We start from the raw sequence: 19,946 nt of genomic DNA, 5'->3' as shown, positions 1-19,946 counted from the left end.
CTATGAACGAGACGGGATTCATTTGTCTTCAAGAAGTCCGATTACTCTGGCCAGCTGCTCTGTGAGTGGACAAAAAAAACATTTCAAAGAGGTCGTTTTTTGTGCCCTGTATGTTGTTGGGGTCATGGGGGGAGATTGGGGTAACTTTGTTTGTGTGTGTCTGTGTGTGAGAGCGTGCGTGCGCGCGTGCCTGTATTCGTGTGCATTCTTTAGGACGGATTTGTACTGCTGAGCCACTCTTGAATTATTTAGCAGAGTGGTGGGCAGTCGCGTGCTTTACCGAGAACATCTGCCTCTCTTCTGGGTATTTTTTTAAAAACGTGTGTGTCAAGGGTGGGTCCTTAGGGGGTGTGAAGAAAATCAATAAAAGGTTAGAGGTGATCCACACTGCGATATCAAGACGTAGGCCTAGGTCTATAACCTAGTCATTTAGGCATATGAGCATAAGAAAACCCCATATTCAGTGGATTAGACGTATAGCCTACATTAAGGCATCTGATCCTACAAATTAAATAAAGTATGCACTGTAAAATAGTTTACATTGTTGTATCATGAACTAAAATAAATACACAGCCTAAGGTAGGCTAGAATAGGCCTAATAAGTTAGCAGGAAATATTGTTGTGACTTTGTATGCTGCAGTCTTTTTTGTTTATAGCCAATTGCATCCCTACACCCATAAAACCAACCACCCTCGCTATTTCACCCTCGGGATGAGCTCCAGTGCTAAGATACCATCAGACCGTTGTTATGAGCCCCTCACCCCAATTCCGTAGCAAGGCAAACTGAATTACGACACAACGCCATCCCACTGAATGGAGGATTTAACGGGGCGGTACTCCTTTAGAATGGCTCCCCATGTCCCTGGGAGCATCTGCCCAGAGATGAACAGATGTAAGTACCTGTGGTGACAGCCCGCATATGCTCTAACCCATTCACACTTTTCAAGACACTGCCACAATAGAAGATAGAGCTTTGTATGCGCAGTAATATAACTCCTGGATGATCTATTTCTCTTCAACAGCAGTAGGCCTAACATCAATTCAATATTATGCCTAGTTAACCAACTTCACTATTGATTAAACGCTTTCCTCAACTTTATATCCAAAGGTTCAACAATTATTAGGGTATGAAGAGGGCCAACTTTTAGGCTAGGCCTGAATCATAGCCTAAGCCTACTTCTTCTTATTGAATAATAATACGTATAATAATATATCCAAAGCGACTTACAGTCATGTGTGCATACATTTTCACGTATGGGTGGTCCCGGGGATCGAACCCACTACCCTGGCGTTACAAGCGCCATGCTCTACCAATTGAGCTACAGAGGACCACATTGAACAGTTACAACTTTCAAGTTGCAATAGCTATAATACGTCTCCCAAACTGCTACTGTGGTGATGTTTAAAAAATCGAAACAAATGTTGCAAACTTGAGTTACCTCGTTGCAGAATGTTACATTTTAAAAGTTAAACAAAAAGTATCCCTGCGCGCACGTGTGTTTTTGTCTCTTACGTGCTGACGCAACTCAGCGTCCAGTTCAAAACAGGAAGTGATCCTATCTGCTAACAGCTAGCTAGCACACATGCTGCCACGTTATCTTAACGCCGAAGTAAGTAAGACCACATTAAGGAAGGCTATTTGGTGCATCACGTATACACAGTTATGCAGACTGCAATGCATCGAATGCAGATACAGTGCAAACCCGTAGTTGCTCGCCAGGCCCAGGGGTTGGTTAGCTAGCAAGGTAGGTAGCTACTGTTACATGCAAGTCCTGCAGACTGAAAAGCATGGCCAGGGAGGCACATTTCAGTGCGCGCAAAGTGAGCGTGCACCGTTGAAACTGTTTAAAATGTTGTGAAATGAATTGCCCTGAATATTCTGTGAGCATTACCCATTTAGTCAGTCATGAATTCACTTGCATGATATACATTGACTGGTATGATCTAGTGTAAATATTGCTCCTATTGGAATAGCTAAGCACACTATTTAAAACGTATTTATCTAATTTGTTTGTCTTTGTAGCAGGAATGGGTGTAAAAGGCTTGCAGTATTTCATGGAGAAATGTTGTCCAGAAACCTGTGTGATGGTGGATCTCAGGGAGATGGCAAGGCAGCATGTCAACAGTCACCAACAGGGCAGCAGCAGCACTCCTCCTACACTGGTGGTGGATGGCATGGCCTGTCTGAGGCACTGGTACAGCTGTCAAGCCTGGGTGTATGGTGGCCAGTGGAAAGAGTATATGCATTGCCTGAAGGAGTTTGTGGGTGCATTCACGACTGCAGGTATTCGACTTGTGTTTTTCTTCGATGGGGTAGTGGAAGAAGAAAAACGGGCAGAGTGGGTGAAACGGCGACTGAAGGTCAACGAGGAGGTTGCCAGGGTGTTCCACCATTTAAAGTGTCATGGTCAACAGCCTGGCCGGGAGCTGTTCTGCCTCCCCTCAGGGCTGGCCACCTTCTCTCGCTTTGCCCTCAAGTCTCTGGGCCAGGAGACTTGGTGCTCTGTTCGCGAGGCCGACTATGAGATCGCCTGCTTTGCCCTCCGTCACAACTGTATGGGCATCCTGGGGCAGGACACAGACTTTATTATCTATGACTCAGTCCCCTATCTGTCTGTGAGTCGGCTGAGGCTAGACACCATGATCACTGTGCTGTTTTCCAGAGACAAACTGTGCCATGCCCTCCAGCTGCAGAAGAGTGAGCTCCCTCTGCTCGCGTGTCTCCTTGGTAATGACGTGGTGCCAGAACAGCGGATGCAGCGGCTGCGTAGTGATGCCCTGGCAGCTTACAGGAGGAAACATCCACAGTCTCCACCTCAAGGGGAGAAGATTTATGCTGTAGCAGATTTCATCAGTAGCAACAAGCTGTCCAGAGAGGGAGCCCATGGTGTTAGCTCTCTGCCTCTAACAGATAGAGAGGTTCTGGAGAAAGGAATACAGTACTATCTACTTCCTGGTCAACAGCCACTATGGGACATTAGTGATACCTCTCCTCATAGCCCTGTGTGTCTGATGAAGAGCTACTTGAGTCCTGACATCCTCAAGGTAATTCAATAGAAGAAGCAGACATACATTGTTGCAGTTTAAAGAGCTAATAACATAAAAAGCCAAACAATATGATGTTGATGATGATTGTTTTGAATCCTGTTTTTTTGTTTTACAGGCAGCCAAAGAAAAGCACATGCGAGCAGAGTGTTTTATGGTATACAATGTACTGTATGATGGTGTGGTGGAATGCAGTAATACACTTGAAGACAGGGAGGATGCTGAGCTCACTCCACAGGCAATTGTGTATCAACCTTGCAGAGAACGCATCTACGGCATTCTGTTACCCACAACTCCAGGTATTGTATATTACATAGTTATTACAATATTACATGGTGATTATTACATGGTTATTACAACATTGCATTCTTATTTGTTGTCAATTTTACTACCTAGCACCACCTCAATGAAACAGGTTGCCATTTATCATGCATCTTTTCTCAGACATTGGTGGACGGGCCCCAACTGTGAGGGAATGGTTTGTCTTTCCTGGAAACCCACTAAAGGAGCCCAAAGTAGTATCTCCCTTGCCCCTGAACCACTCTGGTATGTTGTGAATTCTTAACATTAATTTAACAACTCATGTGGAATAAGAAGTTCATTGCATATTGATGCAAAGTGCCGTAGATGGATATATCTCACCTTTAAATAATATTTTCCTTGCCAAGTTGGAAAACTAGATTTGACAGGTTTATGGTTTGGGAAGGACTCCGAAACGACATGCCTCCGCATCTCCACCTTCTTGGCTGTATTTGAGTTGGATGAATTCTCAGTGGAGCATGATCGTCTGGATGGCTCTTTGATGTCTGTGCTGTGCCTTGTGACCTACATTGCCATGCAGGTGGGGAAAATACTATGTTTTAGTGTGAAGTGTTTTTTTGGTCTGATTCTTTACAAACGCCTGTACTTCAGCCTCTCGTCTCAGTAGAGTGTTATCATGATTGAACAACGTAGAAGTCTACATGAACCAGTCACCCCTCTGGGGTTTTACAATGTTGCTAGCTCGTATTATTGACCTTTGTTATGTTATGAAAAGAGGGCCGGCATTATCACATAGATAATATGCCCCCGATGCTCTGATTTGAAAATCCTAGCTCTTTTTCTCTGTGGTTCTTTCTAGTCAATGAAGCTGATAGTGTCTGATAAGGAACAATAGTTACAGTGGGGCAAAAAAGTATTTAGTCAGCCACCAATTGTGCAAGTTCTCCCACTTAAAAAGATGAGAGAGGCCTGTAATTTTCATCATAGGTACACGTCAACTATGAAAGACAAAATGAGAAAAAAAAATCCAGAAAATCACATTATAGGATTTTTAATGAATTTATTTGCAAATTATGGTGGAAAATAAGTATTTGGTCAATAACAAAAGTTTTGTCAATACTTTGTTATATACCCTTTGTTGGCAATGACACAGGTCAAACGTTTTCTGTAAGTCTTCACAAGGTTTTCACACACTGTTGCTGGTATTTTGGCCCATTCCTCCATGCAGATCTCCTCTAGAGCAGTGATGTTTTGGGGCTGTCGCTGGGCAACACGGACTTTCAACTCCCTCCAAAGATTTTCTATGGGGTTGAGATCTGGAGACTGGCTAGGCCACTCCAGGACCTTGAAATGCTTCTTACGAAGCCACTCCTTCGTTGCCCGGGCGGTGTGTTTGGGATCATTGTCATGCTGAAAGACCCAGCCACGTTTCATCTTCAATGCCCTTGCTGATGGAAGGAGGTTTTCACTCAAAATCTCACGATACATGGCCCCATTCATTCTTTCCTTTACACGGATCAGTCGTCCTGGTCCCTTTGCAGAAAAACAGCCCCAAAGCATGATGTTTCCACCCCCATGCTTCACAGTAGGTATGGTGTTCTTTGGATGCAACTCAGCATTCTTTGTCCTCCAAACACGACGAGTTGAGTTTTTACCAAAAAGTTATATTTTGGTTTCATCTGATCATATGACATTCTCCCAATCCTCTTCTGGATCATCCAAATGCACTCTAGCAAACTTCAGATGGGCCTGGACATGTACTGGCTTAAGCAGGGGGACACGTCTTGCACTGCAGGATTTGAGTCCCTGGCGGCGTAGTGTGTTACTGATGGTAGGCTTTGTTACTTTGGTCCCAGCTCTCTGCAGGTCATTCACTAGGTCCCCCCGTGTGGTTCTGGGATTTTTGCTCACCGTTCTTGTGATCAATTTGACCCCACGGGGTGAGATCTTGCGTGGAGCCCCAGATCGAGGGAGATTATCAGTGGTCTTGTATGTCTTCCATTTCCTAATAATTGCTCCCACAGTTGATTTCTTCAAACCAAGCTGCTTACCTATTGCAGATTCAGCCTTCCCAGCCTGGTGCAGGTCTACAATTTTGTTTCTGGTGTCCTTTGACAGCTCTTTGGTCTTGGCCATAGTGGAGTTTGGAGTGTGACTGTTTGAGGTTGTGGACAGGTGTCTTTTATACTGATAACAAGTTCAAACAAGTGCCATTAATACAGGTAACGAGTGGAGGACAGAGGAGCCTCTTAAAGAAGAAGTTACAGGTCTGTGAGAGCCAGAAATCTTGCTTGTTTGTAGGTGACCAAATACTTATTTTCCACCATAATTTGCAAATAAATTCATTAAAAATCCTACAATGTGATTTTCTGGAATTTTTTTTCTCAATTTGTCTGTCATAGTTGACGTGTACCTATGATGAAAATTACAGGCCTCTCTCATCTTTTTAAGTGGGAGAACTTGCACAATTGGTTTCTGACTAAATACTTTTTTTCCCCACTGTATGTCTACTGCTGCACTTAAGGTGCTCTATGCATAATGCATTATTCATGTTTTCTCAGTGATTTCTCATTCTTGGATGTTTGTTTTGTATACGAGACCGTGTTTCCATTACCCTCAGACTAGAACACTTCTCATGCTTGTTTTTAGGTGGGCCTCTCCTTGGAAGACATAGATGCTTATCTCAGCCAAGCTATCTGTGTCAGGTACAAATCCTACTCAGAACTGCTTCACACAAGGGTGAGTGAGATACACTAGTGTCCTCTGGCTGTCTCTGACAAACCCTTTAAGGTCTTTATAGATGCTTCAGAAAAGGGTTATATCACATTTGGGAAAGTGTCAGATATAAAGACCTGTAACTTATATAGTTATACATTTGCTTATAAATTATTTGTGTATCATCTATGTAGGCCTTATTAAGCGTTTGTGAAGACTTCATTAAGATTATAAAGTAGTTTGTTTTTAAAGTAGGACCCTTCTATTTAGGAAAAACTGAAGATAGTTGGAAAGCTTTTCGGAAGGCATAGAAGTCTTTCCGGTATATACACTACATCTTTATACTACTCATCCAAGTTTTCTAATTTTGCAAACTCCAGCATCATGTGAGGGCAACCTGCCAATTAGGTTGGAGAGTGTATAGTGTATAGCCCATGATCATATGGCTCCTACCCAGTCATTGAGATGTTTGCAAATAAACAACCACTTAAGATAATGGCCTGACAAAGGTCTATTTAGAGTGTGTGTTGAAGGTCAGATGGAGGATGATTGGCTGATCGCAAATGACTGACAACAGACTGAGAGACCATAGCAAGTAGGGTGCAAGAACACAGATTTTATTTGACCCATCCTAGGTCTTGGGAGAATTGTATAGTCAAGAAGCCGTTTTTCCACAATACAGTAAGTCCCACAGAAGAAACTCAGTTGACTCTTTCTCAATATGCAAGAAGATGCAGCAGTAGAAACTGCTGAGGGGGGCGTAATTTTGGGGCGCATTGTGACATTCCTACCAAACTGCTCTAATTGTGGTCTGAACCTGAGAATGATGCTTTGGCGACGGACTCCAAGCTGTCCCCGACACTGACCACAGCGGCTATTTGCAGCTCCCCACCCTAATTTAAACCCTACTATGCCTGCTATTTCTGCCCCAGCTGCCCAGAGCGGGCAGTGGTTTTCCTGAGCCCGGGTTGATAGCGGCTCCTTACGGTAGAGATAATGGATGATAGCAATGACAAATTAAAGCCTGGTGGGAGACATCCAGGAAGCCTCCTCCTGATTTACGGTGCCTCCATAGCGTCCTCCCTAAAGCTAGCGTCAGTCAGTTTCTCTGGACTTGTCAAATCAGGATTGTTACTGTTACTCTGATATTAATACAAATCGGCTCACTGTGGCCACTATCATGTGCAACTCTCCATTCTTTCTCTTACTTTTAAAGGTTATGTTTGTTGTGATCATTGAACGTTGTACGGTTTTTGTGTGTGTTGGTTTATATAACAGCTTCAGTAAACTCCAGCTTGTGTAACACTAGATCCCAGAATATATGGGGTGATAAGGATTGTTTGTGTTGGGGAGATTTCTGTTTAGTAAGTGCACAGTAGCAGGTGTTGAATGGGTGGACTGGAGGAGGGAGAGAGAGAGGCACACGCCGGGCTGGGTGGGGACAGCCTGATGCTGGACAGATAAGAGTGTGTAGGCTTGTCTGCCTTTCCTACTCCAGGGCTCCACGTGCACCTGTTGCCCCACACCATTGTTGTATCCCATCAGGAAGTATTTCACATCTGCCTGAAATCTCAGAAGGGGCGGGGAGGGTTGGAGAGAGGAGGAGGGGGAGCCAGATGGCAGGAGACTTTCCAGGGGCAGCCTGATGCCCCTGGAGAGTCTCCATCTCTCTCCTCTCTCTCTAATCTCTCTCCCCCTGCAGTGCTTTCTCATACTGGGGGAATGTCCATTCAGCCTAGGGCTGGGGATCAGGGGATGCCACTGCATTAGGGAGCTGCTGGGAGCCAGCATTCAGCCCTCATCCACACTCACACAGATAAACCCTTTTATTCAACGGCAAGGGCTCCAAATTAGACCATTCCTAGTTTCTACTAGTGTCATGAGTAGGGTTGCAAAATTCCAGGAACGTTCAATAAATTCCTTGGTTTTCCAGAAATCCTCATTGTAGGATTCTGGATTTCCTGCTTATTCCCTCCCCATTCCGGGAATCCAACAACCTGGATTTCGGGAAAACCAGAGAATTTATTGAACGTTCCCAGAATTTTGCAACCCTGGTCATGAGACACTGATCATCTAAGCTTGTACAGCAGAATGGGATGTGTGGTGCTGTTTCAAATATACACTAGTAAGATCCTCTCTTGTGTAATGGACGGGAGACGGTTGTCCAAAACACAGAGGGGTGCCCCCAGGGGTGTCGGCTGTCTCAGGCATCTGGTTGGAGGAGATTTGAATGTTTATGCTTTGGGGAAGTTGCTGTGAGGACAGCTGCACCCATCTACTTAAAGACATGGTCCTTCCCAACTTTTATCCTCTTCACTGAGGGTGGTTCCATGGCTGGAGATTAGCATTCTGACTTAAGCATTTAGAGAAAAATACACCAAATTATGGAAAGGAGGTTTGACTAAGTTTGGAAATGTTAAAGGAACATTTTTACTGGTTTCCTAATTGGCCAGGGATCCCACACACAAGTATGTGTTTCTTACTTTAACTGCCAATTTCAACCAATGTACAGGACATGTGTAGCCACACATTGTCAAATTACTACGTGTCAAATTGGCCAGTTTAGGCCTATGCTCAGAGATACTCTGTTTTAAATAAGCCCCAAAGTAGTAGCTTCCCTTGATTGCCTGTATGTGTGTTTAGATGTGGGATGAGTGCTTTGTTTAGGGGCAGTGTGCCTGGAAGGCGCAGACTTTAGCTCTATCTCTCTTCTCTCTTAGTTTGCTTTAGCTGAAGCTGTGTTTAAATGGGGAGCAGGTGGCAGGCAGGTCTCTGGGCCGATGTGTTTGACAGGGCCTAATCAGCCCTCTCTTATCTGCTATGGGAGGGCCCAGGTGAGACCTGAGGGTAAATACACTCCCCTTCGTATTTATTTGGACAGTGAAGCTGGAACTTTTCATTTGTCTCTATACTCCAGCATTTTGGATTTGAGATCAAATGTTTCATATGAGGCGACAGTACAGAATGTCACTTTTTAATTGAGGGTATTTTAATATCTGTTTTACCATTTAGAAATGGAAGCACTTTATGTAAAATTACAGATGCACAAAGATCATGCCCCCAAAACATGCTAACCTCTCACCACTGCCAATAACAGGGGATGTTAGCATTTTTGGGGGGTATGATATTTAGGCCTCTGTAACGATTCATTATTCAAGATTCATTCATGATTGTCCATAATCATGGTAGCATCCACATTAATGTAAAAGTGTTCAGAAACATATTCTATTATTATTTACAATAAAAGTGACTCCAAAATGACACTATACATTATTAACATTCATTTCTACTGGGCACAACATATAATCCGAAACACAATCAATACAATCTGCAAATGCATCCAACAAGTTTGTAGAGTCACAAGCTAGGAATATGGGACCAAATACTAAACTTTGGACTAAATTTAATACACTATAAGAGAATTTGTCCAAATACTTATGATACTTTCAAATGGGGGGACTAGATACAGTGGGGGAAAAAAGTATTTAGTCAGCCACCAATTGTGCAAGTTCTCCCACTTAAAAAGATGAGAGAGGCCTGTAATCTTCATCATAGGTACACGTCAACTATGACAGACAAATTGAGGAAAAAAAATCCAGAAAATCACATTGTAGGATTTTTTATGAATTTATTTGCAAATTATGGTGGAAAATAAGTATTTGGTCACCTACAAACAAGCAAGATTTCTGGCTCTCACAGACCTGTAACTTCTTCTTTAAGAGGCTCCTCTGTCCTCCACTCGTTACCTGTATTAATGGCACCTGTTTGAACTTGTTATCAGTATAAAATACACCTGTCCACAACCTCAAACAGTCACACTCCAAACTCCACTATGGCCAAGACCAAAGAGCTGTCAAAGGACACCAGAAACAAAATTGTAGACCTGCACCAGGCTGGGAAGACTGAATCTGCAATAGGTAAGCAGCTTGGTTTGAAGAAATCAACTGTGGGAGCAATTATTAGGAAATGGAAGACATTCAAGACCACTGATAATCTCCCTCGATCTGGGGCTCCACGCAAGATCTCACCCCGTGGGGTCAAAATGATCACAAGAACGGTGAGCAAAAATCCCAGAACCACAAAGGGGGACCTAGTGAATGACCTGCAGAGAGCTGGGACCAAAGTAACAAAGCCTACCATCAGTAACACACTACGCCGCCAGGGACTCAAATCCTGCAGTGCCAGACGTGTCCCTCTGCTTAAGCCAGTACATGTCCAGGCCCGTCTGAAGTTTTGCTAGAGTGCATTTGGATGATCCAGAAGAGGATTGGGAGAATGTCATATGGTCAGATGAAACCAAAATAAAAAACTCAACTCGTTGTGTTTGGAGGACAAAGAATGCTGAGTTGCATCCAAAGAACACCATACCTACTGTGAAGCATGGGGGTGGAAACATCATGCTTTGGGGCTGTTTTTCTGCAAAGGGACCAGGACGACTGATCCGTGTAAAGGAAAGAATGAATGGGGCCATGTATCGTGAGATTTTGAGTGAAAACCTCCTTCCATCAGCAAGGGCATTGAAGATGAAACGTGGCTGGGTCTTTCAGCATGACAATGATCCCAAACACACCGCCCGGGCAACGAAGGAGTGGCTTCGTAAGAAGCATTTCAAGGTCCTGGAGTGGCCTAGCCAGTCTCCAGATCTCAACCCCATAGAAAATCTTTGGAGGGAGTTGAAAGTCCGTGTTGCCCAGCGACAGCCCCAAAACATCACTGCTCTAGAGGAGATCTGCATGGAGGAATGGGCCAAAATACCAGCAACAGTGTGTGAAAACCTTGTGAAGACTTACAGAAAACGTTTGACCTGTGTCATTGCCAACAAAGGGTATATAACAAAGTATTGACAAAACTTTTGTTATTGACCAAATACTTATTTTCCACCATAATTTGCAAATAAATTCATTAAAAATCCTATAATGTGATTTTCCTGGATTTTTTTTCTCATTTTGTCTTTCATAGTTGACGTGTACCTATGATGAAAATTACAGGCCTCTCTCATCTTTTTAAGTGGGAGAACTTGCACAATTGGTGGCTGACTAAATACTTTTTTTCCCCACTGTACATAAAGTGTTTTCATTTCTAAACGGTAAAATAAAAGGTGACATTCTGTACTGTCACCTCATATAAAACATTTGATCTCAAATCCAAAATGCTGGAGTATAGAACCAAATTAAACATTTTAGCTTTCCTGTCCAAATAAATATGTAGGGAATTGTACAAGGAACATCTGCCTGTTGGCTAGCTAGCAACTGCTCCTGTCCTGCTGCTACCCCTGCCTCTCCTCTCTCTGTGCTGTTGCTGCAGGTCAACTCTCTGGGGCAGAGTTTATTAACTGGAACTAGCCAGGCTCCATAATGTATGTGCTATAGCATACTCTTCAACTGTCGTCATGCCATACAGTTAGGACGATACATTACAGAACGTTCCCATAGAAACATATGGTATAGAACAGATATGATTCTTTCATGTAGAATAGAGAGTCATGTGAGCTCTACTCATTCTATCTGCTCTGCAGGTCTCTCATGTGGCGCCCCGGGCAGTTCAGCTGGGCTCTCTGTTTGTCCGAGGGCTGACCCACCTGGCGGCCGCCAACAGCGCTTGCGGATGCCCCTTCCCCATGGAGCAGCTGATGCCCTGGAACACCTTTGACGGCCTGCTCTTCCACTCAAAGTACCTGCTGGCTCACTTGGGGAGGCCACAGGAGGAGCTGCTGGAGGGCAATGTGAGTCAGTGTACACAGTGGTAGTAGGATTGATTATGTATGAACAAAAAAAATGAGCGTCTGCTAAATGACTAAAATGTAAAATGATTATAGCTATTAGCTGCTGTAACAGTGGTGGTAGGATTGATTATAAATATTAGCTACTGAAACAGTGGTGGTAGGTTTGATTTATACACTGAACAAAAATATAAACACAACATGCAACAATTTCAAAGATTTTAATGAGTTACAGTTCATATAAGAAAATTAGTAAATTGAAATAAATTAATTAGGCCCTAATCTATGGAATTCACATGACTGGGAATACAGATATGCATCTGTTGGTCACAGAGACCTTTAAAAAAGGTAGGAGAGTGGATCAGAATACTAGTCAGTATCTGGTGTGACCACCATTTGCCTCATGCAACGGGACACATCTCCTTAGCATAGAGTTGATCAGGCTGTTGATTGTGGCCTGTGGAATGCTGTCCCACTCCTCTTCAATGGCTGTGCGAAGTTGATGGATACAGTGGGGCAAAAAAGTATTTAGTCAGCCACCAATTGTGCAAGTTCTCCCACTTAAAAAGATGAGAGAGGCCTGTAATTTTCATCATAGGTACCACGTCAACTATGACAGACAAATTGAGAGGAAAAAATCCAGAAAAATCCCATTGTAGGATTTTTAATGAATTTTTTGCAAATTATGGTGGAAAATAAGTATTTGGTCACCTACAAACAAGCAAGATTTCTGGCTCTCACAGACCTGTAACTTCTTCTTTAAGAGGCTCCTCTGTCCTCCACTCGTTACCTGTATTAATGGCACCTGTTTGAACTTGTTATCAGTATAAAAGACACCTGTCCACAACCTCAAACAGTCACACTCCAAACTTCACAATGGCCAAGACCAAAGAGCTGTCAAAGGACACCAAAAACAAAATTGTAGACCTGCACCAGGCTGGGAAGACTGAATCTGCAACAGGTAAGCAGCTTGGTTTGAAGAAATCAACTGTAGGAGCAATTATTAGGAAATGGAAGACATATAAGACCACTGATAATCTCCCTCGATCTGGGGCTCCATGCAAGATCTCACCCCGTGGGGTCAAAATGATCACAAGAACGGTGAGCAAAAATCCCAGAACCACACGGGGGGACCTAGTGAATGACCTGCTGAGAGCTGGGACCAAAGTAACAAAGCCAACCATCAGTAACACACTACGCCGCCAGGGACTCAAATCCTGCAGTGCGAGACGTGTCCCCCTGCTTAAGCCAGTACATGTCCAGGCCCGTCTGAAGTGCATTTGGATGATCCAGAAGAGGATTGGGAGAATGTCATATGGTCAGATGAAACCAAAATATAACTTTTTGGTAAAAACTCAACTCGTCATGTTTGGAGGACAAAGAATGCTGAGTTGCATCCAAAGAACACCATACCTACTGTGAAGCATGGGGTTGGAAACATCATGCTTTGGGGCTGTTTTTTCTGCAAAGGGACCAGGACGACTGATCCGTGTAAAGGAAAGAATGAATGGGGCCATGTATCGTGAGATTTTGAGTGAAACCCTCCTTCCATCAGCAAGGGCATTGAAGATGAAACGTGGCTGGGTCTTTCAGCATGACAATGATCCCAAACACACCGCCCGGCAACGAAGGAGTGGCTTCGTAAGAAGCATTTCAAGGTCCTGGAGTGGCCTAGCCAGTCTCCAGATCTCAACCCCATAGAAAATATTTGGAGGGAGTTGAAAGTCTGTGTTGCCCAGCGACAGCCCCAAAACATCACTGCTCTAGAGGAGATCTGCATGGAGGAATGGGCCAAAATACCAGCAACAGTGTGTGAAAACCTTGTGAAGACTTACAGAAAACGTTTGACCTGTGTCATTGCCAACAAAGGGTATATAACAAAGTATTGAGAAACTTTTGTTATTGACCAAATACTTATTTTCCACCATCATATGCCAATAAATTCATTAAAAATCCTACAATGTGATTTTCTGGATTTTTTTTTCTATTTTTGTCTGTCATAGTTGACGTGTACCTATGATGAAAATTACAGGCCTCTCTCATCTTTTTAAGTGGGAGAACTTGCACAATTGGTGGCTGACTAAATACTTTTTTCCCCCCACTGTATTGTCGGGAACTGGAACACGCTGTCGTACACATCGATCCAGAGCATTCCAAACTTGCTCAATGGGTGACATGTCTGGTGCGTATGCATGACATGGAAGAACTGGGACGTTTTCAGCTTCCAGGAATTGTGTACAGATCCTTGAGACATGGGGCCGTGCATTACCATGCAGAATCTTGAGGTGATGGCGGCGGATGAATGGCATGTCAATGGGCCTCAGGATCTCGTCACGGTATCTCTGTGCATTCAAATTGCCATAGATAAAATGCAATTGTGTTCGTTGTCTGTAGCTTATGCCTGCCCATACCATAACCCCACCACCAACTTTGGTCACTCTGTTCACAACGTTGACATCAGCAAACCGCTCACCCAAATGACGCCATACACGCTGTCTGCCATCTGCCTGGTACAGTTGAAACCGTGATTCTTCCGTGAATAACACACTTCTCCAGCGTGCCAGTGGCCATCGAAGGTGAGCATTTGCCCACTGAAGTCAGTTACGATGCCAAACTGCAGTCAGGTCAAGACCCTGGTGAGGACGATGAGCACGCAGATGCGTTTCCCGAGACGGTTTCTGACAGTTTGTGCAGAAATTCTTCGGTTGTGCAAACCCAGTTTCATCAGCTGTCCAGGTGGCTGGTCTCAGACGATCCCGCAGGTGAAGAAGCCGGATGTGTAGGTCCTGGGTTGGCGTGGTTACACGTGGTCTGCGGTTGTGAGGCCGGTTGGACGTATTGCCAAATTCTCTAAAACTACGTTGGAGGTGGCTTATGGTAGAGAAATTAACATTCAATTCTCTGGCAATAGCTCTGGTGGACATTCCTGCAGACAGCATGCCAATTGCACACTCCCTCAAAACTTTAGACATCTGTGGCATTGTGTTGTGTGACAAAACTGCACATTTTAGAGGGATCTTTTATTACCCCCAGCACAAGGTGCACCTGTTTTAATGATGATGCTGTTTAATCAGCTTATTGATATGCTACACCTGTTAGGTGGATGGATTATCTTGGCAAAGGAGAAATGCTCACTAACGGATGTAAACAAATTTGTGCACAACATTTGAGAAATATGCTCTATTGAACATTTCTGGGATATTTTCTTTCAGCTCATGAAACATGGACCAACACTTTACATGTTGCTTTTATATTTTTGTTTAGTGTAGATATTAGCTACTATAACTGGTGGTAGGATTGATTTATAGCTATTAGCTACTATAGCTGTTGTGACTGGATCCTCAGACTTTGAGTCAATCTTTCCCCTAGATCATCTTCCAGATGAGGCCCTAAAAGCAACTTCCAGGCATTGTGGCTCCAAAGTTGTCTTTGAAACCAATAGAAGTCAAAATCATGTAGGGGAAACCCTACCTTGTGTGTACGCTCAAGGGGGAAGTGTTTTTCTTACTGAACTTGGCTCATCCTCTTGTTTAGGCATCCTGGGTGTCCCTCTTCCGTTTTCTGAGAGAGCTTGTCCTGGGAGTCTGCAGCAGGCGTGGCCAGACCATCCAGTCCAGACCACGGACAACACATCCCGGTTAGAGACACATTCATTTTACTAATGAAACGTGTTGAGGTTCCAGTGTCGGTGAACAATGCACACATATTTACATAAACACAGTCCATTAGTGCTAATAATGTAATAGTAATAGGAGCTCATTCTGCCCAGTTAGTGGGTAATCACTGTTCAATATATTGTATCTACAAAACATGTTTATCTGCTTATACTATTTGTTTAGGCTAATGCTAAAAAAATCCATGACAACAAATAGTTTACAAAATAATGTTCATAGTATCCTCCTCAAAGTTATGCTGCAATGTTGGTTGATTCCTGAGGCAAAGACATTGCTACTCTTTGCCACGCTCGGAGAGACAGCCTATCATTATTATCCATATGTTCTGAATAAAAGGAAATAATTATAGTTGAAAGAGAATGTGTACAGTCCATGCAGGACTGTTGGTGCCCCTTGTGGGGGAACAATACCCAGTAGTCTCTACAGTCTATAATAAGATCCATCTGGGCCTCTGTCCATTGGCAAAGTTCCAGTGGAAGATCATTTTGGCTCCTCAAGATGCTTTGTCATAACAAGAATCATTCTTTTTATAGGATGTGATCTATATTAGGTAACATAACAAGACAACCAAATTATAACATCCCAGGACCAGCCTGTTACAAAGTCCTCAACCCCCACTGCTCATCTGGCATCCAGCGTACTGTGGTTCTCTATGGAGATTTAAAAAATGATCCATCTGTTCGTTCTCTTGACGTTGTACAACACGTGAAATATGAACTACATTTTGTTTAGTTTTGGTTGGTTTTGCTACTATGATATGATTTGTAACGTCTGCTCTTCGTCCACACACAGTATTTTAGTTAATGTATGATAGCCTATTTCTGTGGGCCACAAATACTATGAGATATTGAGTGTGGAAAGGGGGCTTCAGTTTGGAATAAGCAACTAGTTCTGTAAACAAAATCTATCATAACTCAAAATAACTGTTGAAGTATAGATGGGAATGGGAACTTAGGGAATGCTTAGTAGAGCCAGGACGATACCAGTATCGCGATACTCATTAGTATCGTGACAAGGAAACAAAACACAAAGTGGATTTAACTTCTTTAGGAAAACAGCCCTAATGTTGGAAACAAACTTCAATATGTTGTCATCCAGTCACATGTATTTATTTTCCAAGTTATAGCGCACAATATTTTACATACAGTAGGTTTTTAAAGGAACAAAGAGTTTGGTCTGTGTTTTCATTTTTGCCATGTAAAAAATTGAGATATTGGTATCGTCACAGCCCTACAATATGCCGTAGTGAAAGTGCTTTACAGAAAAAAATTATGTTATGCTCCCAGAATATTGAGTTCCTCTGAGGTGAAACAAACATTCTGACCCTAATAACATAATGAGGCCCCTCTAATCATTAGAGTGGTGAAGTAAAAACAAGACAAAAACAGAGCCACCACGACCGTGCGTGTACGTGTGTCTGCCTGCATGCGTGTGGGAGGCCGATGTTTTAGAACTGGCATTTATTTTTATTTTTTTGTCTCCTTGCCAATGTTCACTTTAAGTGTCTGTCTTTCATACAATGATTGTTCTGAGTTTATAGATTGCATACGCTGCAAAAAAAATGTTTTCTACTCCTTTTATTCAGTGTAGACATAAAAAAGGTATGTCTTTAATTTATGTCTTAGACTCAACCAGTAATCATTACCCCAGGGTTGTGGGGAGATGGTGGTGGCGCTTTGCGAGCACAGAATTGTATGGTTTGTGTTTGGAGTGATTCTTAATGTTTCGTCTCCACAGCGAAATATTTATACCAAGACTCTGAAACTCATAATTAAAAGAGCATTTAAATATTTTGTGTGGTGTTTTCCTCAGGGAAGCATGTGGATCACAGCGAGCAGTGGAGGGAAAGAGGAGCCCCATCGGGACAGCATGGTCCCCCTCCTCAACACTGCAGACTCCAGACCAGATACCCATCAGGACAGCATGGTCCCCCTCCTCAACACTGCAGACCTCAGACCAGATCCCCATCAGGACAGCATGGTCCCCCTCCTCAACACTACAGACCCCAGACCAGATCCCCATCAGGACAGCTTGGTCCCCCTCCTCAACACTACAGACCCCAGAGCAGAGGTCCCAGAGCACAGTCACATGGTAGGCTACAGACAGACCACTAGCTGCTGGTGGCTGCCTGGGCCAGGGCGTAGTGCCATTGAGGTTTATTCCAACCAACCAACAACAAAGCAGTAGCAACCTAATTTGATTCTGTTGTTGGTTGAATGATTTTCAACCAGCTGACTAAAACGTAATGTTTTTTTGTTTTATTTTTGCTTGAATTTCATAATAATCATGTGATATCATTCATAATTAATCATATTTTATTATATTTTTCACAGAACATAACAGACCAAGATCAACACGTCCAAACAGAAGTAGATACCACCTGGCTCCTAGGTGAGTGTCAGCATTTTTTATACTGTTGCATGAGCAAGCTGCATTCATTCATTCAGCATTGCCTTGAAAAAAACAACAGATTCTGATTTGTCTTGCCTCTCTGTTTTTGTTGTAGGTGGCAGAACCCCCATCCTGATTTCCCCTGACTGTCAGTGTTGAATGGATAGAGGGGGGCCTCCACTTTGGTGAAATGCAGAACATCCTTCCTCCATCATGCCTTGCCTGGACCCTCCTACAGAATTGCCCTGTTGTTAAGACCAGCACAGCCCAACACACTCAGGGGATATGTCTAAGATTATACTGACTTGTGTTGAACTTTGAGAACACAGTTTGTGTTACCATAACTTCACTATCAGTTGGATTGGCTTGGAGAAATGTAGGTCATGTTACGTAATAGTTTGAGACATTGGTTGCAATAGGATAGGATATGGGTCACAAGGAGAGGAAGAAGGGCTTTGTAGGATGTTTTTTTTTTACTAACTGTTTGAGGTGCAGGAATGTAACAGGTGAAAGAGGACCTGAGGGAGCAGATACAGTGAGGGGAAAAAAGTATTTGATCCCCTGCTGATTTTGTATGTTTGCCCACTGACAAAGACATGATCAGTCTATAATTTTAATGGTAGGTTTATTTGAACAGTGAGAGACAGAATAACAACAACAAAATCCAGAAAAACGCATGTCAAGATTTTTATAAATTGATTTGCATTTTAATGATGGAAATAAGTATTTGACCCCCTCAATCAGAAAAATGTCTGGCTCCCAGGTGTCTTTTATACAGGTAATGAGCTGAGATTAGGAGCACACTCTTAAAGGACACCTGTCCACAGAAGCAATCAATCAATCAGATTCCAAACTCTCCACCATGGCCAAGACAAAGAGCTCTCCAAGGATGTCAGGGACAAGATTGTAGACCTACACAAGGCTGGAATGGGCTACAAGACCATCGCCAAGCAGCTTGTTGAGAAGGTGACAACAGTTGGTGCGATTATTCGCAAATGGAAGAAACACAAAATAACTGTCAATCTCCCTCGGCCGGGGCTCCATGCAAGATCTCACCTCGTGGAGTTGCAATGATCATGAGAACGGTGAGGAATCAGCCCAGAACTACACGGGAGGATCTTGTCAATGATCTCAAGGCATCTGGGACTATAGTCACCAAGAAAACAATTGGTAACACGTTACGCCGTGAAGAACTGAAATCCTGCAGCGCCCGCAAGGTCCCCCTGCTCAAGAAAGCACATATACAGACCCATCTGAAGTTTGCCAATGAACATCTGAATGATTCAGTGGAGAACTGAAAGTGTTGTGGTCAGATGAGACCAAAATCGAGCTCTTTGGCATCAACTCAACTCGCCGTGTTTGGAGGAGGAGGAATGCTGCCTATGACCCCAAGAACACCATCCCCACCGTCAAACATGGAGGTGGAAACATTATGCTTTGGGGGTGTTTTTCTGCTAAGGGGACAGGACAACTTCACCACATCAAAGGGACGATGGACAGGGCCATGTACCGTCAAATCTTGGGTGAGAACCTACTTCCCTCAGCCATGGCATTGAAAATGGGTCGTGGATGGGTATTCCAGCATGACAATGACCCAAAACACACGGCCAAGGCAACAAAGGAGTGGCTCAAGAAGAAGCACATTAAGGTCCTGGAGTGGCCTAGCCAGTCTCCAGACCTTAATCCCATAGAAAATCTGTGGAGGGAGCTGAAGGTTTGAGTTGCCAAACGTCAGCCTCGAAACCTTAATGACTTGGAGAAGATCTGCAAAGAGGAGTGGGACAAAATCCCTCCTGAGAGTGTGCAAACCTGGTGGCCAACTACAAGAAACATCTGACCTCTGTGATTGCCAACAAGAGTTTTGCCACCAAGTACTAAGTCATGTTTTGCAGAGGAGTCAAATACTTATTTCCCTCATTGAAATGTAAGTCAATTTATAAATATTTTGACATGCGTTTTTCTGGATTATTTTGTTGTTATTCTGTCTCTCACTGTTCAAATCTCTCACTGTTCATTAAAATGATAGACTGATCATGTCTTTGTCAGTGGGCAAACATACAAAATCAGCAGGGGATCAAATACTTTTTTCCCTCACTGTACATTTCACTTGGTTTAGCATCTGAAATCCCAAAGTAAGTATT

At 43.3% G+C, this 19,946-nt stretch overlaps 1 protein-coding gene across 3 annotated transcripts; it reads left to right on the top strand.

The window, feature by feature from the left end:
- The first annotated feature begins 1,548 nt into the window (after window positions 1-1,548).
- On the top strand, window positions 1,549-18,403 carry fam120b (family with sequence similarity 120B). Of its 3 annotated transcripts, none has more exons than XM_041858953.1 (11): window positions 1,549-1,610; window positions 2,024-3,045; window positions 3,164-3,344; window positions 3,490-3,591; window positions 3,714-3,886; window positions 5,956-6,045; window positions 11,537-11,743; window positions 15,275-15,377; window positions 17,227-17,505; window positions 17,748-17,805; window positions 17,921-18,403. In XM_041858953.1, exons 2-11 carry the CDS (start codon window positions 2,029-2,031, stop codon window positions 17,949-17,951), a joined length of 2,241 nt encoding a protein of 746 aa, XP_041714887.1. In that variant the 5' UTR covers window positions 1,549-1,610; window positions 2,024-2,028; the 3' UTR covers window positions 17,952-18,403. The 3 variants fall into 3 exon arrangements, with proteins under 3 accessions (XP_041714887.1, XP_041714889.1, XP_041714888.1); XM_041858955.1 differs by having other exon boundaries at window positions 1,560-1,745; window positions 2,027-3,045; XM_041858954.1 differs by having other exon boundaries at window positions 1,560-1,745.
- Window positions 18,404-19,946: the final 1,543 nt, after the last annotated feature.

This window comes from Coregonus clupeaformis, chromosome 31 (assembly GCF_020615455.1).
Source record: "Coregonus clupeaformis isolate EN_2021a chromosome 31, ASM2061545v1, whole genome shotgun sequence".
Lineage (NCBI taxonomy): Eukaryota > Metazoa > Chordata > Actinopteri > Salmoniformes > Salmonidae > Coregonus > Coregonus clupeaformis.
Note: the sequence above shows the minus strand (reverse complement) of the source record. Positions and strands in the feature narration are given on the sequence as shown.